A 27,973-nucleotide genomic window follows, 5' to 3' on the forward strand; every position below is an offset into this window, starting at 1 on the left:
GGCCGACTCATGGGCCACTTTGTTTTGGGCTTTATTCATGTCGATTTAAATGGGCCAAGCGAATAATAAGCCCATTGGGCTTAGGGCTCAGACCGATACTCTTAACCTGTATTTTTTTTTTTTTCTCTCTCGGTGCAGGCTAACGAGGAAGATACTGCAAACATTTTCTTCGTTCGTTCTCCTCTGTTTCAACTCTTCATTAATGCCTGCGTCTTCAGGGATTCACAAAACCATCGCTGGTCAGACTCTTTTCTTGTTCCACCGTCACCGACTGCTTGGCATTCATTTCCAAGAAGGAACAATCAAGCTCGAGTTTTTGACCCATATGCGCAGAAGCATGTTCTTAAAACCCAGAACTGACTGACCAGCAACCAGACCTGCCAGGAATTTGTTACTTCGGAGATTGGTTTTTGCGTTCAGAATTCGCGTTTCTAGCTAATTGAATTTAGTTTTCGCCTGATGCTCTGTAAGGATTCGTACGAGATAAATTGCTGTGAATTTTGGTCTTTATCTGTTTTTCTTGTTTCTCCAATAGGACCGACGGGTTTGTTTATTGTAGTTTATGTCTTGGCTTTGTTAGACATGGGATGATGAAGTTTGATTAAGATTTTGAAAGTCTGTGATTAATTGTTCTAAGGGGTTGGTTTTCTTGTAAAAACAGTTTATGAAGTGGTCTTGCCCATGTGGAAATAATGGTTGGATTTTCCAAGAGGGTTGGGGTTAAATTTTATCGAAATGACCCAGGACGCCTTTGGGGAAAATAAGAATAATGTTTAAGCGGGAAGAAGAAAGCATACTCTATTAGTTCTTAAATCATATCTTAATAGAACTGACTGGAAAAAATGCTTATTTTTCCCTACTATCTCTAACAAGAAAGGTGTGCATATGCAATGTAGTATGTACAATTGTGAATTATCTTAGCTTTCGTGACTGCTTATGATTATACAATTATGGAGTAACATTCTTCCATGCACAGAGCTTTGCAGATTGCTAGGAATTGGAGTTTGGCAGCTACATTTCGATGGCTATCGTTGAATCAATACTTGATCTTCAGGTACAAGATCCGCCTGAGGAGGAGTTCTATTCAGCTGATTTGACTTGGACCAAGTTTGGCACTGTCGAACATCATGATGAAGTAGCTTTGATTCCTTACGTCCGAGTAGATGCATTTATAGTTGGTGAATGTACTAATATAGAGTGCCCGACCCGGTTTCATATTGAGAAGGGAAAGAAACGATCGATGGGAAGCTTGAAAGAGTTCAAGGATGATGAATATTTGGAATATCGACAGTAAGTTTCATAGCAATTTTTAAATTTCTTATTTATCCTTCTAAAAAAAGTTCAGCAAGTTAAGGATTTTATTTTTTCATTTAGAAAAATCTAGATTGAGTTTCTGTCATTGAAAAAAAAAAAACAAAAGCAATGTTCTTACAAAGTGACCCTTGCATAGGTCTCCCTCATTGTATCTGTCTATAAATTCCTTAATTTCTTTCATTGACACCCTGTCCTTTTATGCATGTATGAAGATATTGGTGCTCATTTGGTCCTGAAAATTATGGGGAAGGTGGATGTATTTTACCTAGTAGAAGATATAGGCTTAACACGCGAAATCGTGCTGCTAGACCTCAATCAATGCGAGGTTGCACCTGCCATTTTGTTGTAAAGCGATTGTACGCTCGTCCATCTCTGGCACTTATAATATATAATGAGAGGCGTCATGTGAACAAGTCTGGCTTTGTTTGCCATGGGCCACTCGACAGAGAGGCCATTGGCCCTAATGCCAATAGGATCCCATATATTTGTAATGAGATCCAACAACAAACAATGTCAATGATTTATCTGGGAATTCCTGAGGCAAACATTGTTGAGAAACATCTTGAGTGTCTTCAGCGATACTGTGGTTCAAATGCAAAAGCAAACAGTCTTGCTTCCCAGTATGTTCACAAGCTTGGGATGATCATCAAACGGTCTACCCATGAGCTCGATCTGGATGATCAAGCTAGCATTCGCATGTGGGTTGAGCGCAATAAAAAATCCATATTTATTTATCAGGATACTTCAGAAGAAAATCCTTTCATTCTTGGGATTCAAACAGAATGGCAATTGCAACAGATGATTCGGTTTGGCCATCGTAGTCTCATTGCTGCTGATTCAACATTTGGCATTAAGAGGCTTAAGGTGATTGAACGTGCTTTACGATTTACAAAAATTTGTGAATGTCAATCGCTTCTGGTTTACTAAAAATTGTAGATGCTTCATCTTCCTTATTTGTGCAGTACCCCCTGTGTACACTTCTTGTGTTTGATTCTAGACAGCATGCACTCCCTGTTGCATGGGTCATCACTCGCAGCTTTGCAAAATCAGATGTATCCAAATGGATGAAGGCCTTACTTGATCGTGCTCATTCTGTAGAGCCCGGATGGAAAGTTAGTGGGTTTTTAATTGACGACGCAGCCACAGAGACTGATCCTATCACGTAGGTTGACCAATCTCTCTGTTTTTTCCCTTCCTCAACTCTGTATAGTTTAAACATAGTTATAATTAACATTGATTCATTTTTCAGGGACATATTCTGTTGTCCTGTGCTTTTTTCCCTTTGGCGCATCCGTAGATCATGGCTAAAAAATGTTGTTAGGAAATGCAGTAGCATTGAAGTTCAGAGGGAAATGTTCAAACGGCTGGGAAAGTTAGTGCACAGCATTTGGGACGGAGTCGATACTTCGGTTGTCTTGGAAGATTTTACCCGTGATTTTGTTGACCAAACTGCTTTCATGGAATATTTCAAGGGTTGTTGGGTGCCAAAGATTGGTTAGACTTCTTCTATTCAATCTATCTCTGCTCTCAAACCTTTTTAGTGTGCTATATATTTTAATAATTGAAGGGATTGCACATGTTTAGCCTTATTATATAGACTTGGCCCTGAATTTTCCTTTTGTCAATCTTTTTCTACTGTTACAGAGATGTGGCTTTCTGCTATGAGAGCTTTTCCACTTGCAAGCCAAGAGGCATCTGGTGCTATTGGAGCCTATCACATGAAGCTGAAGGCAAAACTGTTTGATGACTCTCATCTTGGTGCTTTCCAGAGGGTGGACTGGTTGGTTCACAAGTTGACCACTGAATTGCATTCAACCTACTGGCTAGATCGATACGCCGATGAAAGTGACTCATTTCAAAATGTCAAAGAGGAGTATATTTCTTCTACTTCTTGGCACCGTGCACTGCAAATTCCAGATTCTTCAGTTTCCTTGGATGAGGAAAATCACCTTTTTGCCAAAGTTCTGAGCCAAAAGGACAGCAGTGTTTCACATATAGTTTGGAATCCAGGGTCAGAATTCTCATTTTGCGATTGTTCTTGGTCATTGCAAGGAAATCTTTGCAAACATGTGATCAAGGTGAATATGATATGTGAAAATCGCCCGAGTTACAAACCTTCCATGTCTTTTCAATCATTTGAGGAAATACTGATGAATATGTGGAAGCTACCAATGGATGATTCTGTTGCCTTGGATGTGTCAATGGCTTGGACCCATCAAATCCTTGATGAAATTCAGAAACTAGTTGAATTGAATTCTTCAAATGATATTAGCTCTGTGGTAAATAAGCTGCCCTTGAAATGGGCCTCTGGAAAGGGAAGAACCAGTTGTAGGAAACCATCATCTACCCTGGCTTTTCCATTGGAATCCAATATTGTCAAAAAGGCCATGCCAAAGAAGAGCCGGAAAAGAAAAAGATTGTCAATAATAAGATAAACTGCTCACTTGTTCGCTGTTGTATTCCCATATGGATTTGAAGTACTTTGATTTCGACTCGGACTCGTATGATGATGTTAGATCTGGTGGCTTATGGAGTAAAAAGCACAGATTACAACAAGCACAGCCAAGATTAACTGGATGTCACGTGTTATGGTGCGGATATGTCCACATGGAAGCATAGCTCAAGTCTTGCCGTTGTGGTTAGACTGTAATTGTAACAACTCAAGCCCACTAGTAGCCAGATATTGTTCTCTTTGGGCTTTCCCTTTTGGGCCTTTCCTAAACCATAATCCCTAAACACCAAAGAGAACATGTCTGCTAGTGGTGGACTTGGGCCGTTACGTTAATTTATTCTAAAGCATTCAAAATTCTTCTCGGCCTTCTGTATTTTGCTTACATAACGTATGTTTCATCCTTTTCAGGTCCTTTAGAATTTACCAGGGATCATTGCAGGAATATGTATATAGAAAAACATTGTTAATATGATCATTTTAGGTAGTAGGTAGGGCATGATAAGAAGTTCATTCTTCTTTAGCTCTGATAAAGTGATCATCTGTCTACTCTGTCATCACTGTTCATAATCGTGTTTGCTTATTATGACTGCTGAAGTCAAGCAATTTTATTGAAGCTAAGTGGAAGCTGAATTTGAAGGGCAAGGTATAAATGATGATCTTTTGTTTCTTAAACTTATTTGGTGCACTTTTTGACTTCTTAAAAATATTTGTTTCTTTAATATTTGAAATGTCTATGAATCTATAAAATTTGATTGGATAATCTATTTGATATTTTTCCTTATAGCTAAGTTTGGTTCAATTAATCTTTTTTTAAAGAAAATTATATCAGTTCACGGTCATCGCTAACAAATATTGCTTGTTTTGACCTGTTATATATTACCATCAACCTCACGATTTTAAAATACATCTACTAGGAAAAGGCGCACCACCCGATGTCTGGCTCTAATATCATTTGTAGCAGTTCTAAAGTCATTGTTAGCAAATATTTTAAAACGCGTCTGCTTAGGAGAGTTTCCACACTCTCATAATAGATGTTTTGTTTGACTGAAAATGAAATGCAGTTGAAAGGGATTGGAATTATAATTTAGCGGATTTTAAATAATAAAATTCAGTCCGAAGTGGAATTATAAGATGAACTGGAATTTCAAAGTGGGTCCAGAATTGAAGCTTGCCACACACATTTCCATGTCCGAAGCCCTAATCACAGCCATGGTGTTTGCCAATTGGGAGTGAGGAAATCTCACCTTATCCACACTCTTACCACAATCCCTTATCCAATTCCATCTCATAGATCCCTTTCTTTTTCTTTTTTTTCTTTTTTTTATCAGTTTCCCTCGTAATCTCATTACCCCATTAACATCTGACCGCCATTAATTCCAACTTTGATTTCGTCCAAGCAGTTGCAGAGACCTACGCAGCAAGCAATGGCGACCATGAATTCCAGTGTTCTGGCTTGCAACTACGCCATTTCAGGCGCGAGATCGGCCGACCTGAGCTCTAAAATCAACGCCGCCCCTTCTGTTGCATCTCCTGGGGTTGTGGGTTACAAGTTGCCTGCGATTAGGGCTCAACAGGCTAGGGTTCCTGAAGCCAAGAATGACGGAAGGAGGTCTGCGCTTCTGTACCTTGGTGCCACCCTCTTTGCTGCGGCTGCGGCTGCCTCCAACTCCTCTGCTAATGCTGGAGTCATTGAAGAGTACCTTGAGAAGAGTAAAGCTAACAAGGTAGCTACCTATTATGCTGACCAAACCATGCATAGCCCTGTTTCGATTCTTTGAGTTAGCTAAAATAATGAAAATGTTTTTGGTTCTTGATTCTTTGACTCTGCACAAAAATGTATATGGTTCTTGTAGTTGCTGGATTTCCATAGTTTATGAAACAGAAGTCTTATCTTAAACTAGAAGTAGGGAGTCCAAGATTTATGCTGAAAGTTGTTCTAACGGCCCAAGTCGATCAACCGATGTTGTTTCTTTAGGATTTTCCTTTTGGACTAATATCAGTTAGCAACGAGCTTAGACTCTCTAACGCTTAAGTTTAAAGCTAAACACAGGAAAGGATCAAAGTAAAGGGGCTGAATTAGGATTCAGCTGCAAATTCTATGATGTTTCTAAGCATATTGTTGCAACAGGAATTGAATGACAAGAAAAGATTGGCAACAAGTGGGGCAAACTTTGCAAGGGCATACACCGTTCAATTTGGAACATGCAAGTTCCCAGAGAACTTCACAGGGTGCCAAGATCTTGCTAAACAAAAGGTTTGGTTTGGACATTGCTTATAGTTTTAATCAGTATTGCCTTTGAAATGCTAGATAATATGTGATGAGTTCTTGCTGAGTAGCTAAGTCATTTCTCTGTTCTGTTGTTGATGGCTGCAGAAAGTTCCATTTATCTCTGATGATTTGGAATTGGAGTGTGAGGGGAAGGACAAGTACAAGTGTGGTTCCAATGTCTTCTGGAAATGGTGAAGGGAAGGCAAGAAACCATTTCAAGTCTTTGTATCTAATTCTCAACTTCCAAATAGTGTGAAATTTTATGCGTTCGATTCGCAAATATAATATCTTAACTAGTTGAGTGATGTTCAAATTCTAATAACGAGTTAGTTGATCACAAATCGTCACGTTTCTCAAATTCATGAAGAAGTTATTTAATTATTGAATTTGAGATAGATTGCAATTAACACATGTCTCAAATTAAAATGAAGATAAGAAATGACAATTTAAAATAAGCCCAATGAAAAAAGCTCATCTAATAGTAAATTGGCCTGAAGCTCGAGGGGTTAAGTCCAAGATAAATAATACTCGAGCAACTGGGTCGAGGTGGAGTCTACTAAGTTCAATCACACATTACGTATATGGAAAGCTCGATGAATAAAGTAGCTTTCCTTCATTTCGGACGGTCTCAAGATCGAATCTTTAACTAGATCAACAAGCTAAAAACACATCCAACACCAAGGCTACAATAAGTACTTCAATCCTCGAGTGAAGCATATTTCGATAGAACCTCACGTGAAACATGAATCACTTCTTTCCAAGGGTAGATTTTTCTTTGCCCGTACATTTTCACAAAACAATTTGTGTGATCCCACATCGATCGGAAAGTATAACGAAATATTCTTTACAAGGGTGTGAAAACCTACCTACTATCGATAGGTTAGGGTTGTTATAAATAGTATCAAAACCAGATACCTGACGATATACCAGCGAGATGTTGGCCTCGAAAGGGATGAATTCGAGCGATGTGCCGACGAGACGCTGAGCTTCAAAGAGGGTGAATTGTTGGGTCCCACGAGGGTAAATTGTTGGGTCCCACGATGATGTGAGGAAGTAGTAACAGCCCTGTTAAAAAATTTATGCTGTGGATATGTGGTTTATCATTTTAGCGTTATCTCCGTTGAACTACCCATCGAGTGAGGGACATTTCTATAGCTCACACACTAATCTCTATCCTTTTTCCGCCATGGCTTTCTCTGCATCTCTTTCGCACAACTCTTTCTCATGCCTCACTCAGTTCCCACAAAGTTTTAGAAGAAACCCACAGAGTTCTAGAAGAAACCCACTTCGTTTTAATCCCATTCGAGCCCTAAAATCCACTGATCCGGAGAATAAGGCATCGGAGACCAAAACCCAGCAGCCCCCCATGGCTGAACCTTCAACCTCAAGCTCCCCCGCCGCCTCTCCCAAGGTTCTAAAGAAGCCCGTCTATTCGAGTGAGTTTCTTCTGCTATTCTGCTGCCCTCGTTCGTGAATTTGACGATTCATTTTAGATTTGTTGATTTCCTTCTTTTTTATGTGATTTCTGTAGTGAAGAAGGGTCAGATTGTGCGAGTTGATAAAGAGAAGTATCTTAATAGCGTTAATGTAAGTAGTTTTCTGGAATCGTTTTTGGGTGATTAGTATAAGTAGTCACACCCTTATAAGAAATGTTTCGTTTCACTCTCTAACCAATGTGGGATCTCACAATCCACCTCCCTTGGGGGCCAACGTCTTCGTTGGCACACTGCCAGGTGATTGGCTCTTATACCATTTGTAACAGTCTTGGCCCGTTACGTATCACTGTCAGCTTCACGTGTTTCACGTTTGTTAAGGAGAAGTTTACACACCCTTACAAGGAATGGTTCATTCGTCTCTCCAACTAATGTGGGATCTCACACATTAATTCTGTGATGACCCGACCTTTGTGCTCAATTATTATTGTCAAAATTGGAGCAATGGAAAACACGACATAATGTTAAAAGGAATGAATTAACCTTTCTTCTCATTTCTCCCATGAATTAGGACATACCCTTTTCCTATTGTATTGGACTGATGACAATATTTTCTTCTTCTTTACCATTAGTATCTATCTGTGGGGCATCCACCTTATTACAAGGGCTTGGATTATATTTACGAAGACCGTGGCGAGGTCAGTTTACACGGATTACACACGAACGTGCTAAAATATACGAGAGACTTCTAACGAGTCGATCTTCTTTTCAGGTATTGGATATTCGCATTTTCGAGACGGGGGAGTATGCACTTGTGAGTAACTTTCATTTGGAATCCATTTGTATATGATGCTTTGGCTTCCATCTTATGTCAAGTTCTTTCATTCCTGCTATATATTTGTAGTGTTACATTCTTACACAAAATTCTTGGACAGATTGCATGGGTTGGTGTCCCAACTGCACCAGCTTGGCTGCCGACTGACATGCTTATAAAGGTATTTATTCAAAAGCTGTTTCTTGATATCTTGTTCTTCGTGACGAGTTTCGAATAAGCAAGACCATATATTTAAACATTAAAATCGTGGAGACCTACCCTGAATGGAGAGGAGATTTTTCGTTTAGGCAAGGAATGGAGGAAGGAGTGGGGAATATTTTATCCTCATTAGATAAACGGGCCCAAAACCGAGATTATATTCTCCGTCCTGCCCCGTGGACATCTCTACTCCTACGACTTTGCTTTGATCTTCTTTCCTGTTTCTTTTCCTATTTACTTCCTTTGCTAACCATTTGTTGCATATGTTATGATGCCTTCTCTCGTTCTGGCAGTCGGAGAAACTCAACTACGAAAGACTGTAATCACAGCTTTGAATCAAGGATGCCTCACTTGAAGGTTTATTCCTCATGTTTCTGTAAAGATTTGTAGTTAAAACTACATATTTTACACATATATTGATCTATAGAAACCTCCTGAATAGATATCTGTTTTGAATGCCTGATCTAAGTTGATGATAGCAGAGCTACTGAACTGAGTATTACATATACAGACCACCGTCACTTTACAAGGACCAAAAAGATATCTCTAACCAATTACATCATATGTCATTACCCCACTTGCAAAATTTTCACAATGGTTACATAATGGATAAAATCACACCTGGGGCTGTCAGGAAGATGATTTTCTTCCTTGTTTTTAAAGAAAAGTTCAGTCATAGAGGTCTTCTTGGTGATCCGCCGTGAGTCCGAACTTTCAATAGTAACGACTCTCGTGATGGATCGAGGGTGAACAATGTGTTCGGTCTTGTGTTATATGCATATTCGTTTAAATTGTATCCGCTTTGACCCAACCCCATGTAAGATGTGTGTGGTGGTGAAAGATAACAGCTCTGGTGTGCGGGGCCATACGACCGTAATGGACTTGAACTAGGAGAGACAGGCAAGGATGTGATCAATCTTGCGTTTCCCCTGCACGTAGAGCGAGCGAGCGCATTGGTCTCGAAGTGAGTATATAGAATTAGACAAAGAGAAGATTGTGAAGAAATGATGTTTTAGTACCTAGGACTCCTCGAAGCTCTGGAAGAGATTGTTGGGTTTGTTGCATAATCTCCATCGCATATGCTTATACTTTTTCGGTTTGGATGCCGATCTAACAATGGCTGCATATAAAGTTGCAAAGGTTTCAACTTCATGGCCAACTTTTCCGAGTGATTCTAAGTTCGAAAGGCTTACCGGAGTCTGGCTTCCATCGAAACTAAACAGGAATGCATCCATGGACAAATTAACATCGGACGCTCTTGGTGTTACTGCATCTTGAACAAAAGGGTGATCCAGTAGTTCTGCAGCCGAAGGACGTGCAGCCGGGTCCCGTTGCAAGCATAATTGCACGAAACTTTTAGCATCGTTCGAGAGATGGTCTGGAATTTCTGGAATGTCTTTACTATTCCCAATTTTGAAAATGGCAGCCACCTGTTAATGTCAAGATATAAGATAAGTATGTCCCCAGACAATATAACATGAGGAGCTCATGAAGAATTTGAGAGCAATATCTAAGGAAGATGTCGAACCCCTTCGTATTTGCTCCAAGGCGGTTTGGATGTTGCCATTTCAAGAACCGTACACCCTAAACTCCAAATGTCTACAGCAAGACTGTAGCCATTTGTGTTCATTACAACCTGAGATTCCACGACGAGCAACAACGGTAAGGACGGACACAGCGCAGGTGTACAACTAAGAGAAAAGGGTTCGATATAAAACAGAAGAATGTGGAGGAACATTTGTTTTCATAAACTCGATGACAAAAGATTCGTTCTTTCTTTTCATTTATTCTTCTTTAGCACTCGGCTTTTGTTTAAAGCGGGGGGAGTGGAAGAAGGTGATAGAAAGTACCTCGGGGGCCATCCAATAAGGACTACCTTTGAAGGAGAGCATCGAAGTACAATTCGTAATCTGATTCGAACCAAAAAGCAAAGCATTTAAAAACGTGGATCAGTTAAAGACGATAAAGAAAAAACGACACGTTTAAGTGTTCGGGGGAAGAGTTAATATACATACATGTTTAGCCATGCCAAAGTCCACCAACTTGACCTGGCCGTTCGGATCGACTAAGATATTTGCCCCTTTTATGTCCCTGCCATGAGAAGTATATTCCATGAATGTTCAGAAGTAAAGTAGGAAGTACCCTTTAGTATGAAAACAAGATTCCTGAGCAGTATTTACAATCAAATACCTATGCACTGTGTTTCTCCCGTGCAGATAAGCAAGCCCGGAAAGGATCTTTCGGGTATAGTTTCTTACGACAGGTTCTTTGAAGGCACCGTATTCCTGAAGTAACTTGTGAATTGAGCCACCAGAGACGTATTCTAAATAGACCGAGAGGGACTCGTCACCCTGATAGCGCAAATTTAATTTGTAAGATTATAAACGTTAGAATTACAATGAGTCGAAGCTTTGTTCACAGTGACGATGTTTGGTTACAATAATTGTACTTACCATTTCACTACCATAGTACCGGACGATGTTTGGATGCGACAGCTGACTGAGCACGGTAATCTCCTGTTAGACAGAGTGATTGGTTAGAATTACAACCAACCATCAAAATGATAGCCTTTAAACCCGTTAAAACTTTCAAAACGCAATGAACTCGAGCTAGAGAATAAGAATTACCTGGTTCAATTGCTTGAGACATTCCTTCGATGTCGAATCATCGCTTATAACCCTGACCTCCTTGATTGCACACATTTGGCCACTTACACTGCAATGAATCCAAGAAAATGGGTTACAGAAGTAATCATAAAAACAAATATGGTGCCATCTTTGAGATGCTAACAGGGAGATCAACTCCCAAGTAGCACAAGAAACTAGATCAAGTATCTTGGTCAATCATTATTCGAACATTATACGTTCCGAGGAACGAGTTTAAATTGCATGCCGAAATAGAAAATATAGTTTCAATGCATCCATTACTATGAGAACATGAAAACATACTAATCAAAATCACCATTACCTGTTAAATCCAAGGTAAACGTGCCCAAATGTTCCCCTTCCTAGAAGCCTTCCTTTCTTCCACTTCGGTTGTGTAGCAACGTTGTTATCGCCAATATTGATAGCTCTCGTGCTGGTCAAGGAAGACGGGCTGGTGGGAGAACTTGGAGGTAGTGGCAGCTTGTGACATCGACTCATCCCGTCATCTAGCTTGCCTGTAGGAGACTCCAAACTCATGCCACAGAACCGCAGGTTGAGAGGCGATGTAGGACTGGTGGGTCCTCTTGATCCTGGACCTGGACTTCTTGGCCTTTTCTCTGTTCTTGTATCAGCAAATCCTCTGAATCAAATTTCAAACACAGTGGACTAAATTTCCAAATGCATTTCAGAGACAAAGCTGATAGCCATTACTTCTAATCTCTCACCCATGGGAGTATTAGCTAATTCAGAAACAACAACAAGCTGAAGCCCAGCTTTTCGTGACATGTTTAAAACATAAACTAGCTCATATCGTATCAGCATTAAGCAACGGAGCTAAACAAGAAACAGAACAAAGATATCAAAACACAGTAATAAACCAGAAGGCCCAGTTTCAGAAATCAAAGCAGGTAAAGAGATATTAAGATCCCAACAGGGCCAAATAGATTGCAAAATTGGTTGTATATTCCATGTTCTTCAGCAGAAGACTACAGAAACAGGGGAATTAAGTCCTTGAGTTTCACGATAACTCACAAACTCAAAAAATTCACAAAACCCCAATATCAGAACAACACAAACAAGCAACGATCGGAGTCAGAAACGTTCGAAACTGGAAACCCACCTGAGACCTCCAAATTGAAGGTGTTCTTGAGCAGATGGATGATCATCGGAAGAGCCAGAGGAGCTAACACTTGAAACCGAAACAGACCCAGATCCATTCCCGACTCCATGATCAATCCCAAGGCCGGAAGTAGTAGGTCGAGGAAGAGGAACACTGGTATCTCCACTATCGGAGTCAAAACCGGAAAACCCAGAAGAGGCGGCACCAGAAGTGCCCAGATCCCTGCTACACCTGGGGGAATTGCGAGAGAAAATCACCGGAGAGACCTCATCGAAGCTCCTGGGTTTGTCGCTGACGTTCTTAGGTTCAGTTTTGGGGGAAGAAGAAGAAGAAGAAGAAGAAGAAGAAGAAGAGTTGAAGAAGTTGAGAAAGGTAGTGGGATGATTGTGATGGTCCTTGTTTTTACTCGATTTTCTTACCCACCAAGCCGGCATGGTAGAGAAGAGAGGGAAATCAGCAAACCCCAGAAAGAATCAGAGAGAGGAATTGAAAAGGGAGGGAGGGAGGGTTCGAGGAAAATCAAAGAAGCAAGAGGAGAATATGAAAAGGGTTTAAAGAGAGGAAGAAAACTCGAAGAAGAAATTGAGATCAGAGGGCAGACGGTGGTTGGATAAAGTGGTGGGGGGAAAGGACGTGGCAACTTCATAGGTGGGCTTTTTAGAGAGAGAAACACAGGGTTGTTTTTGGTTACTGGGCTAGTGAGAGAAACAATGGCAAAGCGTGTGCGATCTGTAAACGAAGAAAAGGGTATCCTTTTCAATTGATTTCCGTGTAACCCAGTTGCCTGTTTTTGGTGGCACCCACTAAGAACCTTCTTCTTCCTTCCTTTTCCCCTTCTTTCACACGCCCACCAGACACCAACCAAATTTGCCTCTTTTTTTCTTTTTTTCTTCTTTTTTTTTTTTCCAAAGGATTAAGTAGAAATTAAAATTAGATAATAACGTTTAAAAATATAATTTTAAAAAGGGGTATTAGAAGTATGTAATAAATTTGTTTTAGTAAATTATGATTTATTAAAAATCACACCGTATTAATATTTGTAATTATAATAAAAAAAAATTTAATAGGCGAAAAAAACTAAAAAATTATTTAAATTTTGGAACTTACTACTACTAAATAATGCTTATGCCGAACATTATATTACGTCTTCTATATAATTAAATAAATGTCATCAACAAAATTAATTTATATCTTTTTTTCAAAAATAAAAATAAATTTTAGGAAAAAAATTAGTATTCGTTATAGTTTTTGGATTTTTGTTGTAGAATGGTATTAATAAATTAGGATATAATTTGTAAATTTTAAATTAATTTTTAGTCGTTTTAATTTTAATTTTCAACTTCCATTAAATTTCATTCTGCCGTGTGGACAAAACACGTACTATTATCTCAAATTTTGATCGCTCTATCTTTCTTTTTGAGTATTTTTTATTTTCTTAACAAAAAAAATTCGAGATTTAGAGCAACAGGTCGGGATTATCGAAATTTATTGTCATTTTGTATATATAAATTTAATTTCAATGATAATTAAAACTTTTGTAAATAATAAAAGACTTTTAGATTGCAATCTTTAAAAAGGCAATAAATAACTTTAAAAGGACTCATGAAAAGTTGACTTTTTGACATGAAAAAGTTATTTTTTAAAGTAAATAATAATAAAAAAAAACATGTTGACAAAAATGGGATAGTAAACATATGAGTTAAATGTCAACAGCATTATTCATATTGAAATCTCCTAAATCATAAATATTATAGATTATGTTTACATTTAAATCTATTTTATTTTTCTCTAAAAATAAATAAATATAAACTTATCTCTCTATTTTTATAATTAAAAAAAAAAACAAAAATATCCATAATCAGCTGGGCTAATATTATACCAATTTTAAAATTAAAAAAAATAAATAAATGAGTGTCCAATTCCACGTGATTAGTTTATATTTCCAATTTTGCAAGTTTTATAATTGTCTCATAAAATTCAAGTATAATTATTTAACTTTCTTTAAAAAAAAATTAATAATTTATATATGAGATTATTAGGGTCAGATAAAAGATAATATCATTTTAAAATTTAACAATAATTCAAAAAGAAATAAATAAATAAACGTGATTTCTATAAATTAAGAATAAAAAAAGAAAATAAAATATATTATGGAATAAATTCCAAAAGTAGTTTTAACATGATTTGATTTTGAATTTATAGCCATCCCAATTTTTTATTTCGTAAAAATAAAGATAATAAAAAATTATTAAAAAAAAAAAAAAAAAAAAAAAAAGCTTTGAATGAGTCAAAATTGCAGAGGAGACCTCTCGGGATCTCAGTCTGACCCCATTTCAACACCTCGTCATCCACGTGGCATTTTTTTTTTTAAATAACTTCCTTTTAATGCCACATTTTACTTAATAAATAAATAAATAATGGTTGCACATGGTAAAAATATTTATTCCCTACATTTAGTAAAACTTAATTTATAGATATTTTTATTAATTTATCGTAAATAATTTCAAATTTTTCTTAGGGCTAAGACTTACAAGAAAAATCTAATATATATAATTTTAACCTAATTTCTAAGTTAATTGTAAGTTATAGTTATAAAATGTAAAACCGAGCTACAATATCATAAATTATTTATAAATATGATAAATAAAAATATTTTAATCGATGATATATATCTTAATTAGTCGATAATTAATGGTTCCCTTCATTTATGATGTCATCAATATTTAAAAAGATTGGTTATTTGAATAATAGTAGAATATAATTAAAAATTCAAATTACCAAATAACACCTGTATCTCATGCCTAAATAATGGGCCATTATATTTAATAATTATAATATCATGATTAGAATGTAGCAACAAATTATAATATTTTTGGTTATCTATTGTAACGGCATTTTCCACTAATTATTGATGCATGGAATCTTTATTTATTTATTTGTTTTTATTATTGGATTTGGATACTATTTTGTTTTTTTTGTTTTTTCGAGATTATTTTTAAATTATTACTATAAGAGTGGTAAAACTCATATTAAAAAAATAATATAATTTTAGAAAATAGAAAATAAAAAATAAATTTATTATCGTACCAAATCTTAATTTTGTATTAATATTAAATTCGAGAAAAATTTAATTGAAATAAATTGGACAATTATGAAGTGGTAAATTTCATTTATATCCCTAATATTTTAAATTTTTCTTAATTTAAACATAATTACAAATATAAAATAAAAATGAATAAGTAGTATTCTAAAATAACTATAGATAAGCAAAAAAAAAAAAAAAAAAAAAAAAGAATAAACTACTAATATACTTTTAACTTATATACTGAAAATTGAAATGTGACCATTATTATAATTTATGTAAATATAAAAATCTTTATTATATATATATATATATATATTGAAATAATTTAGGATAATATTGCTAAATATGCAATGACGTCACTCACAGTGGGTCCCACCACAAAGGGTTATTGTTATGGCCCAAAAATTGTTAAATTCGGACCACATGGTGTGAACACGCAGCCGCCACCTCCAAATTCCCCTTTTTTTTTTTTTTTTTTCATATTTTAAATAATAATAATAATAATTGTTGTTACTATCAATTATCATCATCTTTATTATTAAAATCAACGAAAAAAAGGTCGGTAGGATTTCCAATCTCATAAACAGCCAAAAAATAATAATAAAATAAAATAAAATCTTTTTAGAGTGTATAGAATGAAGGCTTACGTGACGATTATCCAACACATTTAATGTGAAAAGATAGAATATTTTGACAAATATCAATATATGAAAAAAGTGATTGATATCGTTAAAGTAGGTGTCGGGAGGAATTGAAATTTTTTATACCAGATTACATGGGAGATAGAGAGAGACCCTTCTTTTTCTAGTCTAATAACGTGTAGAAATTGAAAAATTCAGTTATCTAATCTCTTAATCGAGAATATATATCTATACCAGTTGAACTATGTTCAAGTTGAAAATTCAGTAAAAAAACTTATAAGTCATAGATATGCACTACGTAGCTGGTCAAGAATTTACGACTCAATAAGAAACGGGTCATAGATATGCACTACGTAGCTTAGTCGAGAATATATATCTATACTAGTTCAACTATATTTAAGTTGAAGATTCAATAAGAAATTTACATGTCATAGATATACACTACGTAGCTTGGTCGAGAATATATATCTAAACTAGTTGAACTATGTTTAAGTTTACGACTCAGTAAGAAACTTCCATGTCATAGATATGCGCTATTTAGCTTGGTCGAGAAATATGAGGGGTTAAAACGGGTATTATGAAAAATCTACCCTAAGAATTTCATTAGCACTGTGCTTAAGAACATAATTTCCAGAGAGTGACAAACAAGTGGGAAATCAGTAGTACAAGCTTTCGTAAATTTTAAAGTTGTCTGTTTGCTCTAAAAGCTGTTACAACAATCCTATCGTTAACTTTCAGGTTTACACAACTGTTTCACTGGTGTTATGTAGCTCAAGAAAGTGGTGCAGGGAGAGCTACCTGGATTCAATTGAGTAGGTCTCAGAGCCTCTAAGGAACGAACGAACGGCGCCACCATATTTGGAACGACTTGCTAAGATTCGGACACTCGGTACCGTGCTTCGAGAAGAACCGACACCAGTCCATGAATAGCAAATGCTGCTGCCTCATAGGTAGAGTAAGCAGAGCCTGACCCATGGCTTCCTCCAGCAGTTTCATACCAGTCCTTTTTTGCAGCGCTGTAGCCAGCTGAAGTCTAGTAGCATTGGACCGAACCATGACTGTAGTAGTCCTGACCTTGATTCCGAACGACAGTTCATTTTTCTCATCCCTATTGCGATGAATAAGTTAGCTGAAACCCGACTGAGTTCGTATCTAACCATAGGTGAAGTGATCTCGTGCATCTGAATCAGTTCTTTCTGATCTGCCCATATATTGACAGATTCTTCAGCCATTTGCCAATCAAGTAAAATTTCAAGCAGCCAGTTCATGTTATCTACCTCGATTGCGATTTGTTCGATTAATGGCTTCTCGGTTATATTCCTAACGAATCTTCGGGGGCAGACCGTGTCCGAGGATCCCTTCAAAAGGCTGACTAATGAAGCTATACAAGTATGGAAAACTGCATAAAGGTCCTCTTTACTGAGGCCCAGATGATCTTTCTCATAAACTGAGCTCTTGCAGAGAAGTCCCTTGACTAAAGACTTGAGTTCATTTCTTGCAATGGAGTTAGTACAAGTGGAAATGGACCAAACGAGCTGTCTGGCTATACTTTGATGTGAAGTTACCGAGTCGAGCAAGCGTAGTCTAGCCATGACATCTCTACTTGTTGCATCGTCAAACTCGACTTTTATAAACAGATTCCTTAGTTTCTCTTCTTCCTCCTCGGTCCAAGGCACGGCCTCTAAGTACTTTAAACATGAAGCGACGCACTTCGTGAACATGATACTTGCAGATATCTATGTGATAAAAGATACTCCTTGTTAGTGCATGGAATGCACTAACACATCGATCATGCTCGATCTAGATAATCACTACTACATTAAGAGAATTGCAATTGATCTTAGTAAAGCGTTCTCTAGAAGCAGAGTTAGCATCAGTTTAGGAAATGTAAGTTCGGGAGAAGGTTCTGGTAAGCTCGTCAGGTGGTGGCGTAAGCTGTTTTCTAGAGATTTTATAGCCTTTTGGTCAAATGTTGGACGAGGTGTATGTCTTAAGCGTTTCTAAGAAATTTGTTCGGCTGCTTCGTAGAACATATAGTTCGAGGGGACTAGAACTTGGTCGGATAATTCTTACAAGTTATAGTTGTTGTGAAGTTTTCTTTTGAGCAACACTCTTTTTTTTTTTTTTTTTTTTTGTTTGCTGAATTATTAAGAGTATGTTACTGTAACGGTCCAAGCTCACCACTAGCAGATATTGTCTTCTTTGGACTTTCCCTTCCGGGCTTTCTCTCAAGGTTTTAAAACGCATCTGCTGGGGAGAGGTTTCCACACTCTTATAAAGAATATTTCGAGATGGGATCTCACAATCCACCCCCCTTGAAGCCCAGCATCCTCGCTGGCACACCACTCGGTATCTGGCTTTGATATCATGTGTAACAGTCCAAGTCTATCGCTAGCAGATATTGTCCTCTTTGGCTTTTCCCTTCCAAGCTTCCCCTCAAGGTTTTTAAGATGCGTCTCTTAAAGAGAGGTTTCTACACTCTTATAAAAAATGTTTCGTTCTCCTCCCTAACCGATATGGGATCTCACAATTACACAAGCTATTCTTTTTCAAATCGAAGAACTTATGTCTCCTCTTTGGGCTTTTCCTTCCGGGCTTTCCCTCAAGGTTATTAAAACGCGTTTGTTAGGAAGAGATTTTCACACCCATATAAAGAATGTTTCGTTCTCCCATCTCACAGTTACACAGGCTCTTCGATTCCAAATATTTCATTCAACGTTCTACAGTTAAGCATGGTTCAACCTAAGGATTTTCTCAATCAGATACTACATTTTCTGGGAAAAAAAGATATTCAGTTTCACACAATGTTGTTCTTGCCAGTTGGGGTTAAACATAAACAGCTGATAAGAAAAACAAATACACAACAAATTGCAATCAAATTATAAACCAAAAAGGAAAACAAAAACAATACCATCAAGATCAATGTTCTAACCTCGAGTATGTCGATGGACCGATAGACGCCGATCTTCGAGAGGCGTTTTGATATATCATCCTCAAACATAAGCTCCATGGTCTCTCTGAATATCCCCAAATTCTCCACCTCAGGAACTTCGATTCTACACAGCTTTGAACGCGAAGGACTGCCATTTGATGCTGAATCCTTCTTATGTTTCAGAATCAGCTCAGAAAAAACCTCTGAATTAGCACACAGTGCTTCTGAATTCACCTCCAAAACCATGCATCCACCGTTCTTTGCCCTCAAATTCAACCTCACATCAAAGATATCCTTCTTATTACACTCAACTGAACCAGAGCGCGACAAGCCGGCTGGAGGATCCCGATACTTTTCCTTCGGGGCACGAAAGCTCTCGACTCGTGGTTGGACGAGGGAATCGACGACTGCGGAGTTTTCAGTGCCCATTTGTTGCGCCAAAGTTTCAACATTCTGGTCGGAGTCAATCGGCGAAACTCTGCCGGGAGACAAGATCCTTCTTGGGTCAATCCGACCGACTAAACTCAACCCGGATTTAGAGCTCTGAGGGGAATTGGGAACAGAAGCACTAGGTTTGACCACATTTTCAGACTTGTTGCGAGGGGTTTTGGAGCGAGAAACCACAAAATTATCGGGACTGGAAGGCGGCACAGCAAATGAACAACACCAAGATCTCCGACGCGAACGAGCGTCCAAAAACGAACCGGTTTTTCGCCGGGAAGAATCCTCCATAGAAAGAGCGAGATTGGCGGCGAAAACCAGAAGAACCAGAAGAAGAAGATGAATGACCAAAAGTACACGTCTGTTTAGCCCTTTTTTGTCCTGGTTAAGCTCTCATGAAAGCTTTGGGAATGGCGAAATTTGGAGGTTTGTTCGGTATGTTAGTTTAATGGCGGATTACAAACACAGGCGGAGACCCAGAAGTTAGAACACAATTTCGAATTTTGATGGGTCTCAATCTTCATCGGATTCCCAAGAAAAATGCTTTTCTTTTTCCTCTTCTTTTCTGAAGAGCAATGATTATATAAAAAGAAAAAAAAGAAACTCTCAGTCTCTTATAATCTGTACGATTCAACATCCATAATTTTTGTGTTTGGATATTCAAATCCCCTACAACAAAAGGTATCTTTTAAAAAAAAAAAAATAATAATAATAATAATAATAATAATAATGGTTCTTCCCAAATGAACACGCTTTAATTAATATTAATAGTTTGGGGATATTGATTTCTTATTTTTTCCTTTGAGTTTCGGGTCAAAAATTTTTGAACAAAAAGGGTCTAAAATGAACAGAATCAAAAGACCAAAATAATATTTAAATGATATTTATTTTATTAATTTGAAAATTCAGAAACTCAAATGAAACCGAAACCGAAACCGAAACCGAGTTTCGGTGATGATAAACAGATGATACCATAAGAACTCCCAGATGAAGCAGAGTGTCTAAAACACTTAACAACCATGCAGTAAGAGCAAGTTCCATTCAAGAGGGAGAACCAAACCTTTACTTACCCTGTAGAGCAGAGACTGTGATCATCCTTTTCTTTAACAAGAATATCTGCCACACAATCACTAATTCAGTCTGTTCATTTGATACCTTAAACTACTCATCTCTCAACACAATAGATTTATTCACAAACTGCCACAGAAAACCCCTGCACGATGATAAATATCAAGTTACAGTAACAGCGTCGCCACGAGGTTCGTAGTTATCCAGAAACCTGCATCATGGTATTGTACATTAGGTTGCATTTACACATTCATTCTCAGAACAGATTGTCATTGCATTAGTGCAAATGGCATTGAATTGGGATGAATATTTTATGGAATACCTCAGGGGAGGTTTGCATCATGATCCAGTCAGGGAGGTTTATAGCCATTGGATCCCCCATTTGAATTGGAATGAGTATTTTCCTGAAACATTCATATATTCAGGTTAAGTGTTGATAGATGTTCATAAAAAGAAACAATAATTAAAGAGTTGTTTAAACAGTTTCACCGATTCTGTACCTGGCTGGAAGCAGACATGTTTGCATCAGGGTATCCAAGATCAGTGGGGTGACATATTTGATCACTGGAATGATGCAGAGAAAGATACTGACATGAAGGAACATGCTGATTGGCAGCTCCGAAGGAACTAAAATGGAAACACGGCTGTTCGATAACGCTAGAACAATTGTACACAGCATTAGAGATTTGCGTGTCTCGGTAAGTATCACTCAATGGAGCGTTAAGATCATTCAGCTCCAAGTATGGCATTTGGTCTGAACTAAACATTGCTTCGTAGTAAATTGGAAACGTTTGTTCAGAACTATAAATCGCTCCATTGCCAGTAACATAAGCATTACCATCTTCAGTGATGTTAGCATTCAATTGAGACCAAGCGCCTAGGTCTCCTAAACCTCCATATATTGGATCATTTTGATCTGTATGTTTTGAAGCAGGAACAGTCGCCTGTAAACCACAACATGTGTTCAACAGTTGGGAGATATCCCTCAAGAGTAAACCTCATCAATAACAGATTGAAATCAAAGTCACACCATGAAAGCACAAGATCATATCAATAAATTGCAAAAAGAACTGCCAAGGCCCATGACTAACTACACAGAAAAGGATTCCATCCAAAAAGAGACGACACCTAAGGGATAATTTCAAGAGAAAAAAGGCTTAGACGAATAGGATTGCCATCTTATTGCTTCAAATACTGCAATAAGATGTACCAGCTGCAAAACTTAAATGGATTTCACACAACCATGTACCAGATGCCATTTCAAAGAAATAGAAAAACAGGTTTCTTGCTTAAAATGGAAGGATTTATTCAAAGCATTCCCAGGGTAGCGAAATAAAATAGATGAATGAAGTCTGTGACCGTCTTGAAGATTCAACATTTTGAAATTAGATTTAAAACTATCCCATTATATAATTTACTTTTAATTATCTTAACTCAGCTTGCTTTTCTTTAATCTCCCTCTTTTTCTCTCTTCAATTATTCCTCTCTATTCTACCTCTAGATTACAACTTTACAAATATAAGTTTATCTAATTGATTTTTCCTTATCACATGTACTACTACTCTTGATCTTTTATCAATGTCTTGAAGTAGAAATTGTTAGAATGTTGGACGAAAATCGACACTTACTTGGATTAGTAGAACTCTACGTGTTTTGCTTAGAACAGTTCTATGTTAGGTGACTTTCTGAAAGGTTTATTAGGAGGCACTGAAAGAGTACATAATATGTCAAATGGACTCGTGTGAGTTGATGTGGATAGTTTTCTGTTACTATGTTGTAAGGAATGCAGGAGAATGTCATAGTTATCAGGTGTTAAATCTTGATGTGAACCCTCAACATGAGGCGTTATATTAAGTCTAAAAGGATGGCATAATTTTCTTCTCCGATGGTAGTTTTAAAACGTTAATGATAGAATGTACGTAGTTTTTTCAAATTAATGACAAAGTTGAGAGTATTTTTCTTTAGAATTGAGCCAAATCTTAGGATTTGAATTTAGGTGGGTTTGAGACGTTGAACTCATGTTTGTGGAATGAATTTGGATGAGTTCATAGGTTTGAGCAGCAGTCCCTCCCTCCCACAGTTTTTCTTAAACCTCCCGAAACCATGTTTATTTAACTTTCCAAGAATCTGAATGCAAATTTATTAACACTGCCAAAATCAAATCTCAAGATTAGTAGGGACAACCGTTCAAAAAGCTAAGAAACTTAATGACACCAAGAAGAAAATTTTAAAAATTCATTTATCATAGTCAAATCAACAAAGCATAAAAAGGGTAAAGCAGCGAGTGCACCTGAAATCCATCATCAACGATCATGTTCAAGTTTCCATCTTCAGGGAAAATATCTTCAATTGTAAATACATAGTCAGCAGAATCCAGATCCTGAGGTATCTCCACTGGAACAATACCCCCGGATATGTTCTGAGGAATCTCCTTCGAAGTAGATGCCAAATTTTCAGAAATACAGGATGCTGAAGAACAGCCAAAAACACTACTTGGTGTCATAGAGGTGTCTGGAGCAAATGAATTCAGTGGCTCTTTACTAGATAGCACTGACAGGCCGGAGGAAAGATCAACTTCAAAAGAACCCATCTCCTCCACACCATCCTCTTTCCAATCTTCCTCTTTAAATGGTGCTCCATACTGGGCACCATTCCTTGGGCCTGGACCATCCTTCTGAAATATTACGCAGAGAACATATGCATCCTGCCATGAACACATCATTACAATGGTATCACAGATATCAATCCCATTAATCACCTTTGCAAAATAGTCTTCTCTATTTGTCAGTCATCGAAAGTTCAATTGTGGGAAAGGAGACGGTGGATTGGAACCATACGAGTATAGAGTCGAAGGAGATTAATTACCAACTTCTTATAACAAGAACCAAAACTTTTCATCGGAGAAATAAAAAGAGATTAATGCTCAAAAGATACAAAATCAACAAGTGAGTCAAAGAAAAAAATAACAGCATTTCAATTGAAACAGATATCGTATGATGAAATACTAGCAAAAGGCTTAGAAAGGGAACGCCAAGATGAGGCCCTTAATCCTGAAGTTTTACACCACTTATTATAAATGTTTGCCATACTCCATGCAACAATTATGATTAGAAGAAGTAACCAAGCATTACATATGTACTGCACATTCAAAGTTTAACTTTAAACCACAACATCAACTCCAGACGACTGAAACTACCATATGAAAGAAGAAAATTTCAAGGTTATGGAATCATGGTTTTAATGATTACCTGAGCAACATTTTTTGAGGACAGACTGTTTTCTTCAATCCTGTACTCGTGCATGACCCAGTCAGTTTGACCCCCTTTTGTTGCTTTATCTCTAACAAATGTCAAAGTCTTAATATGCCCAACGTTTTTATTGTTGTAAGCTACAGGCCTGTCCTTTCCAGTACTTTTCCAATGCCCAAATTGTGTAGTACGACTTATTCGAGTCCCACTTGCATGCTTTCTTTCTCTCGGACAAAAGAAGTACCATTTCAGATCTCCACTTTTCAAACAAGATTTATCTGAAAAATAAACAAGGGTTCCAATTTCCGTAAGAAGCATATAGTGGGAGATTATTAGCAACTATCAAATATGATCGATAAATAAACGACGACAAGCCATAACAGATAAAAATGAGTAAGTACCTGGAAGGTCCCAGGGCGCATATTTGTATATGTCCAACTCAGAAATGACTCCCTGAGGGAGCTTCTGCTGCATCACTTTCTTCTTTAGATAGTACATTACCAACTCAACGTGAGTTGGATGAAACCGAAACCCGGGAGGAAGTGATCTTTCCGTCATGATAAATTTAGGGACTGTACTATGTATCAACAACTTTCCCACTAGCAGGATGGAAATTTTCTTTTATCTCAATCAGCTTGAAACGAATAGCTCTCAAAAAATGTTCTAAAAGAAGAAATATACCCAAGTGTTGAATCCAATTTTCAAATAGCTTCGCATACCCCCACCAAGGAAAAGAAGGGGGGGAAAGAGAGAAGAAAAATAAACGTCAAGTCCAGTGACGAAACAAGACCTTCCACAAGCACCAGAATCCCCCCCGGTTCATGAAACAAAAATCAAACGGTCTAGATGAATTCTTCCTCTGGAGTTCTAAAGACATCGGTATGCTAGGAAATCCCTGTTTTGAAGAGCATTAGACGCAGTGATGATATATTAGGCAACTTCATCTTAAAAAACATTTTCTTCACCAAACAAAAGTAGCATCGCTGAGCCAAACAGTGAGTAAAGTTCAAGCACTCAATCAAGTGGTATTTGTTAGATTGAATGGCACAATGACCTATATGGGTCACGACCTCATGTATTTATAGATGCGTATAATGAAGATTACATTCCAAATCTATGATTTGGTAACAAACCATAAAATCATAGATTTGGTAACAAACCCTTCAAATCATAAACTAGTAAATCTTAGACTATTTTAGTATATACAGTTATGATCTATTTTAGGTTTAACACCCCCCCTCAATCTGGACGATGTACTACTAAGTTCAGATTGCGCCTAAAATAGCTAAAAGAAGGAGCTGGCAGTGGCTTTGTCATGATATCGGCGAGCTGATCCTTGGAAGATATGAGTCGAACATCAAGCTGACGAGTCGATACTCGTTCACGAACGAAGTGATAATCAACCTCAACATGCTTCGTCCGTCGATGAAAGATTGGATTGGCGGATAGGTAGGTGGCACCAATGTTGTCACACCATAGGCTAGGCGCTCGCGCTTGCGAGATCCCGAGCTCACGCAAGAGAACTTGGATCCAAATTAATTCGGCAGTGGCATCAGCAACCGCCTTATATTCGGCTTCCGTACTAGAACGAGAAACTGTCGATTGTTTCCTCGAACTCCAAGAGATAAGATTGCCACCAAAGAAGATCACATAGCCTCCAGTGCTTCGACGATCATCAGGATTCCCAGCCCAATCAGCATCTGAAAAGGCACTCAACAAATCAGTGCTGGACTTTGTAAGACACAAACCCATATCAATAGTGTCATGTAGATAACGGAGAATTCGTTTGACTGCCGCCCAATGTATAGAAGTCGGAGAGGACATGAACTGACACACTCTGTTGACACAGAAGGATATATCAGGACGTGTCAGAGACAAATATTGGAGAGCACCAACGACACTTCGATAGCGAGTAGTATCCTCAGGTGAGAGCTTTTCACCACCATTCAATAACAACTTCTCACTGGGAAGCATAGGTGTGGGCACACCTTATCTCTTGGAGTTCGAGGAAACAATCGACAGTTTCTCGTTCTAGTACGGAAGCCGAATATAAGGCGGTTGCTGATGCCACTGCCGAATTAATTTGGATCCAAGTTCTCTTATGGGCTACCTACCCTACCTACGGAGTACGAAGCTTATGGGCTACCTCGATGGCACCAATGTTGCACCTGCCAAGCTGATCCCTTCCTCAACTGCTGCTGGTGCTGAGCTGGTCTCTAATCCGGCCTATAATCAGTGGTATGATCAGGATCAACAAGTCCTTAGCGGCCTTCTCTCCTCCATGTCTGAGGAGATTCTTCATGATGTGGTTGCCGCTACTACGTCCAAGGAGGCGTGGGATACCCTGCAGCGGATGTTTTCATCGTCAACTCGTGCTCGCACTACTCAGATTCGTGTTGAGCTTGCCACGTCCAAGAAACGAGATCAATCTGCTGCAAATTATTTTTGCAAGATCAAAGGGCTAGCCACCGAGCTGGCCGCCGCCGGCTCTGCCTTGCAGGATGATGATGTGATCGCGTATCTTCTCGCTGGTCTTGGCCCTGACTATGATCCCTTCGTCACCTCAATGACTACCAAGAGTGAAGCCCTCACCCTTGATGATGTGTTTGCACATCTAATGACGTATGAAGCTCGCCAACTACAACACCAGGCTGAACTTCAGTTAAATCTTGGATCTTCTGCCAATTATGCTAGTCGTGGTGGTCAGCAGAAGAATCGTGGGCGTAGGGATCGCGGTCGTGGTCGTTCTCAAGGTTATGCACCCTCTCGTCCTGCTGGTGATCGTCGTGGCCCTTCTGCTCGTCCTTCCTGCCAGATCTGCGGCAAAGTGGGGCATACTGCTATCCGCTGCTGGCATAGGATGGATGAGTCCTATCAAGATGAACCTTCTTCTGCTCCTCCTACGGCACTGGCGGCTACTTCCTCTTACAAGATTGACCCAAATTGGTACAGCGACACAGGCGCTACGGACCATATCACCAGTGACCTGGATCGTCTCGTTGTGCGTGAACGTTATCATGGAGGTGAACAAGTTCAAGTCGGCAATGGAGCAGGTTTGCGTGTTTTGCATACTGGTTCAATCTGATTGGGGTGGGGAATATCAGAAAATTCACAACACATTTTTTCGTTCCCTTGGAATTGGTCATCGTGTTTCGTGCCCTCACACACATCAACAAAATGGGTCTGCTGAACGCAAGCATCGTCATATTGTTGAAACTGGCCTAGCCCTTCTAGCTCATGCTCTGATACCATGTTAGATTGAATGGCACAATGACCTATATGGGTCACGACCTCATGTATTTATAGATGCGTATAATGAAGATTACATTCCAAATCTATGATTTGGTAACAAACCATAAAATCATAGATTTGGTAACAAACCCTTCAAATCATAAACTAGTAAATCTTAGACTATTTTAGTATATACAGTTATGATCTATTTTAGGTTTAACAGTATTCATCCAAAACGATTAACAAATCACGACAAAACAGTTCCCATAGCAGATGAGGCAAAACAAAAACATCACATCTTTCGGAAACAAATCAATCAAAGCAACCGAAAAACACCGTTTCTAAATAATAACATCGAACTAACAGCTGCAGAATAAATAACGAAATAATCCAACAACGATCAAAAGGGTACTAAGAAAATGCACAGAGTAATCCAGAGAAACCCTCGTTCACCAACAAAGTAGAAAGTTACCAACGAGGTCAACTCAAGAACAGAAGCAACGAAAACTCAGAAACCCCCATAGACGATCATAAACACCAATCACCACCGCCATGGAAAAAACAGGGGTGGGGAGATAGAGAGAGAGAAGGGGGAAGAGATCAGCAGATTTTGAGAGAAAGACCCCAGAAACCGTACCAAATTTGCGAGGAAGAGAGCGGGGGAGAAGCGGAGGTGGCAAGTGGATGAGAGAGAGAGAGATGGGGAAGGGGCGATGAAGCTTGAGGACTTCGGAAGTGGAGTCAATGAAAGGCTTACATAGAAGAGAATTGCAGCACGGTGCCTTGTTGAGAAAGGAGGATGGGGGTATAAATGGAATTAAATAAATATATCTGTTTCTTTTTCCCTCCCAAATACCGTAATGTAAGCCTTTGTGGTGGTGTTTTTTTCTTCTCTTGAATTTCTAATCTAAATGAAAAAAAAAATATATTATACTTTTATATCAATTTTATCCCTCAATTATTCGGGATGTAAATTTTTCGGATTATTTCGGATTATTTATTCAAATTTTTGTTTTTAATAAAAATAAAATATTAGTTTATAAAATATCTATTTATTTTTT

General features: G+C 38.1%; 6 protein-coding genes and 1 non-coding gene across 14 annotated transcripts; 4 read left to right on the forward strand and 3 right to left on the reverse strand.

The window, feature by feature from the left end:
- Positions 1-136: 136 nt before the first annotated feature.
- LOC111803459 (SWIM zinc finger family protein) lies at positions 137-4,438 on the forward strand. Of its 3 annotated transcripts, none has more exons than XR_002816379.2 (7): positions 137-466; positions 977-1,290; positions 1,527-2,178; positions 2,277-2,476; positions 2,564-2,808; positions 2,959-3,952; positions 4,175-4,438. XR_002816379.2 is itself a non-coding variant. In XM_023687861.2 (6 exons), exons 2-6 carry the CDS (start codon positions 1,022-1,024, stop codon positions 3,747-3,749), a joined length of 2,157 nt encoding a protein of 718 aa, XP_023543629.2. In that variant the 5' UTR covers positions 137-466; positions 977-1,021; the 3' UTR covers positions 3,750-4,438. The 3 variants fall into 3 exon arrangements, 1 of the variants encoding a protein (XP_023543629.2); XR_002816380.2 differs by having other exon boundaries at positions 987-1,290; XM_023687861.2 differs by having other exon boundaries at positions 2,959-4,438.
- A 598-nt stretch (positions 4,439-5,036) lies between these two features.
- On the forward strand, positions 5,037-6,331 carry LOC111803079 (photosystem I reaction center subunit N, chloroplastic). Its single transcript, XM_023687349.2, has 3 exons — positions 5,037-5,490; positions 5,895-6,020; positions 6,141-6,331. The coding sequence occupies exons 1-3, from the start codon at positions 5,191-5,193 to the stop codon at positions 6,228-6,230; spliced, it is 516 nt and encodes a 171-aa protein (XP_023543117.1). The 5' UTR covers positions 5,037-5,190; the 3' UTR covers positions 6,231-6,331.
- Positions 6,332-7,110: 779 nt separating this feature from the next.
- NDHO (NAD(P)H:plastoquinone dehydrogenase complex subunit O) lies at positions 7,111-8,957 on the forward strand. 3 transcript variants are annotated; one of them, XM_023688353.2, is made up of 6 exons: positions 7,134-7,471; positions 7,567-7,622; positions 8,101-8,166; positions 8,241-8,282; positions 8,404-8,463; positions 8,795-8,957. In XM_023688353.2, exons 1-6 carry the CDS (start codon positions 7,222-7,224, stop codon positions 8,822-8,824), a joined length of 504 nt encoding a protein of 167 aa, XP_023544121.1. In that variant the 5' UTR covers positions 7,134-7,221; the 3' UTR covers positions 8,825-8,957. The 3 variants fall into 3 exon arrangements, 2 of the variants coding, with proteins under 2 accessions (XP_086983937.1, XP_023544121.1); XR_015422748.1 differs by lacking the exon at positions 8,241-8,282 and having other exon boundaries at positions 7,128-7,471; positions 8,101-8,240; XM_087127811.1 differs by lacking the exons at positions 7,567-7,622; positions 8,241-8,282 and having other exon boundaries at positions 7,111-7,471; positions 8,101-8,240.
- Positions 8,832-12,967, reverse strand: LOC111803795 (mitogen-activated protein kinase kinase kinase 3-like). The gene is made up of 11 exons (XM_023688351.2): positions 12,267-12,967; positions 11,469-11,786; positions 11,129-11,216; positions 10,955-11,017; positions 10,692-10,852; positions 10,517-10,592; positions 10,352-10,411; positions 10,030-10,137; positions 9,695-9,931; positions 9,521-9,621; positions 8,832-9,430 (listed from the first exon to the last, which is right to left on the reverse strand). The coding sequence occupies exons 1-11, from the start codon at positions 12,698-12,700 to the stop codon at positions 9,175-9,177; spliced, it is 1,902 nt and encodes a 633-aa protein (XP_023544119.2). The 5' UTR covers positions 12,701-12,967; the 3' UTR covers positions 8,832-9,174.
- A 3,600-nt stretch (positions 12,968-16,567) lies between these two features.
- On the reverse strand, positions 16,568-20,573 carry LOC111803634 (BTB/POZ domain-containing protein At2g13690). Its single transcript, XM_023688138.2, is given in 5 exon segments — positions 16,568-16,834; positions 16,836-16,990; positions 16,993-17,728; positions 18,925-19,930; positions 20,436-20,573. Coding segments are annotated over 4 exon segments (1,671 nt in total). The 5' UTR covers positions 19,657-19,930; positions 20,436-20,573; the 3' UTR covers positions 16,568-16,786.
- On the reverse strand, positions 20,425-27,718 carry LOC111803635 (NAC domain-containing protein 82-like). 4 transcript variants are annotated; one of them, XM_023688139.2, is made up of 7 exons: positions 27,550-27,718; positions 24,083-24,576; positions 23,682-23,959; positions 22,724-23,137; positions 20,934-21,377; positions 20,756-20,837; positions 20,425-20,644 (listed from the first exon to the last, which is right to left on the reverse strand). In XM_023688139.2, exons 2-6 carry the CDS (start codon positions 24,237-24,239, stop codon positions 20,784-20,786), a joined length of 1,347 nt encoding a protein of 448 aa, XP_023543907.2. In that variant the 5' UTR covers positions 24,240-24,576; positions 27,550-27,718; the 3' UTR covers positions 20,425-20,644; positions 20,756-20,783. The 4 variants fall into 4 exon arrangements, with proteins under 4 accessions (XP_023543907.2, XP_023543908.2, XP_086983789.1 ...); XM_023688140.2 differs by having other exon boundaries at positions 27,385-27,718; XM_087127663.1 differs by having other exon boundaries at positions 27,366-27,718.
- Positions 26,173-26,312, forward strand: LOC147790453 (small nucleolar RNA Z247). Its single transcript, XR_015422797.1, has one exon. It is a non-coding gene; the product is annotated as a small nucleolar RNA Z247 (small nucleolar RNA).
- Positions 27,719-27,973: the final 255 nt, after the last annotated feature.

Source organism: Cucurbita pepo, chromosome 10 (assembly GCF_057944985.1).
Source record: "Cucurbita pepo subsp. pepo isolate OVF chromosome 10, ASM5794498v1, whole genome shotgun sequence".
Taxonomy (NCBI): domain Eukaryota; kingdom Viridiplantae; phylum Streptophyta; class Magnoliopsida; order Cucurbitales; family Cucurbitaceae; genus Cucurbita; species Cucurbita pepo.

Excerpts from the sequence above, each read along its gene's own strand:
- LOC111803079 (XM_023687349.2), top strand. The coding sequence starts at position 5,191 with ATGGCGACCATGAATTCCAGTGTTCTGGCTTGCAACTACGCCATTTCA. Across the intron at positions 5,491-5,894 it reads AGAAGAGTAAAGCTAACAAG|GAATTGAATGACAAGAAAAG; the intron begins GTAGCTACCTAT and ends TTGTTGCAACAG. Across the intron at positions 6,021-6,140 it reads AAGATCTTGCTAAACAAAAG|AAAGTTCCATTTATCTCTGA; the intron begins GTTTGGTTTGGA and ends TGATGGCTGCAG.
- NDHO (XM_087127811.1), top strand. The coding sequence starts at position 7,126 with ATGTGGTTTATCATTTTAGCGTTATCTCCGTTGAACTACCCATCGAGT. Across the intron at positions 8,241-8,403 it reads CGAGTCGATCTTCTTTTCAG|ATTGCATGGGTTGGTGTCCC; the intron begins GTATTGGATATT and ends ATTCTTGGACAG. Across the intron at positions 8,464-8,794 it reads CGACTGACATGCTTATAAAG|TCGGAGAAACTCAACTACGA; the intron begins GTATTTATTCAA and ends TCGTTCTGGCAG.
- LOC111803795 (XM_023688351.2), bottom strand. The coding sequence starts at position 12,700 with ATGCCGGCTTGGTGGGTAAGAAAATCGAGTAAAAACAAGGACCATCAC. Across the intron at positions 10,593-10,691 it reads GGGAGAAACACAGTGCATAG|GGACATAAAAGGGGCAAATA; the intron begins GTATTTGATTGT and ends TTCTCATGGCAG. Across the intron at positions 9,932-10,029 it reads CTTGGAGCAAATACGAAGGG|GTGGCTGCCATTTTCAAAAT; the intron begins GTTCGACATCTT and ends TGACATTAACAG.
- LOC111803459 (XM_023687861.2), top strand. The coding sequence starts at position 1,022 with ATGGCTATCGTTGAATCAATACTTGATCTTCAGGTACAAGATCCGCCT. Across the intron at positions 1,291-1,526 it reads GAATATTTGGAATATCGACA|ATATTGGTGCTCATTTGGTC; the intron begins GTAAGTTTCATA and ends GCATGTATGAAG. Across the intron at positions 2,477-2,563 it reads ACAGAGACTGATCCTATCAC|GGACATATTCTGTTGTCCTG; the intron begins GTAGGTTGACCA and ends TTCATTTTTCAG.
- LOC111803635 (XM_023688139.2), bottom strand. The coding sequence starts at position 24,239 with ATGACGGAAAGATCACTTCCTCCCGGGTTTCGGTTTCATCCAACTCAC. Across the intron at positions 23,960-24,082 it reads TGCGCCCTGGGACCTTCCAG|ATAAATCTTGTTTGAAAAGT; the intron begins GTACTTACTCAT and ends TTTATTTTTCAG. Across the intron at positions 20,838-20,933 it reads ACATGTCTGCTTCCAGCCAG|GAAAATACTCATTCCAATTC; the intron begins GTACAGAATCGG and ends TGAATGTTTCAG.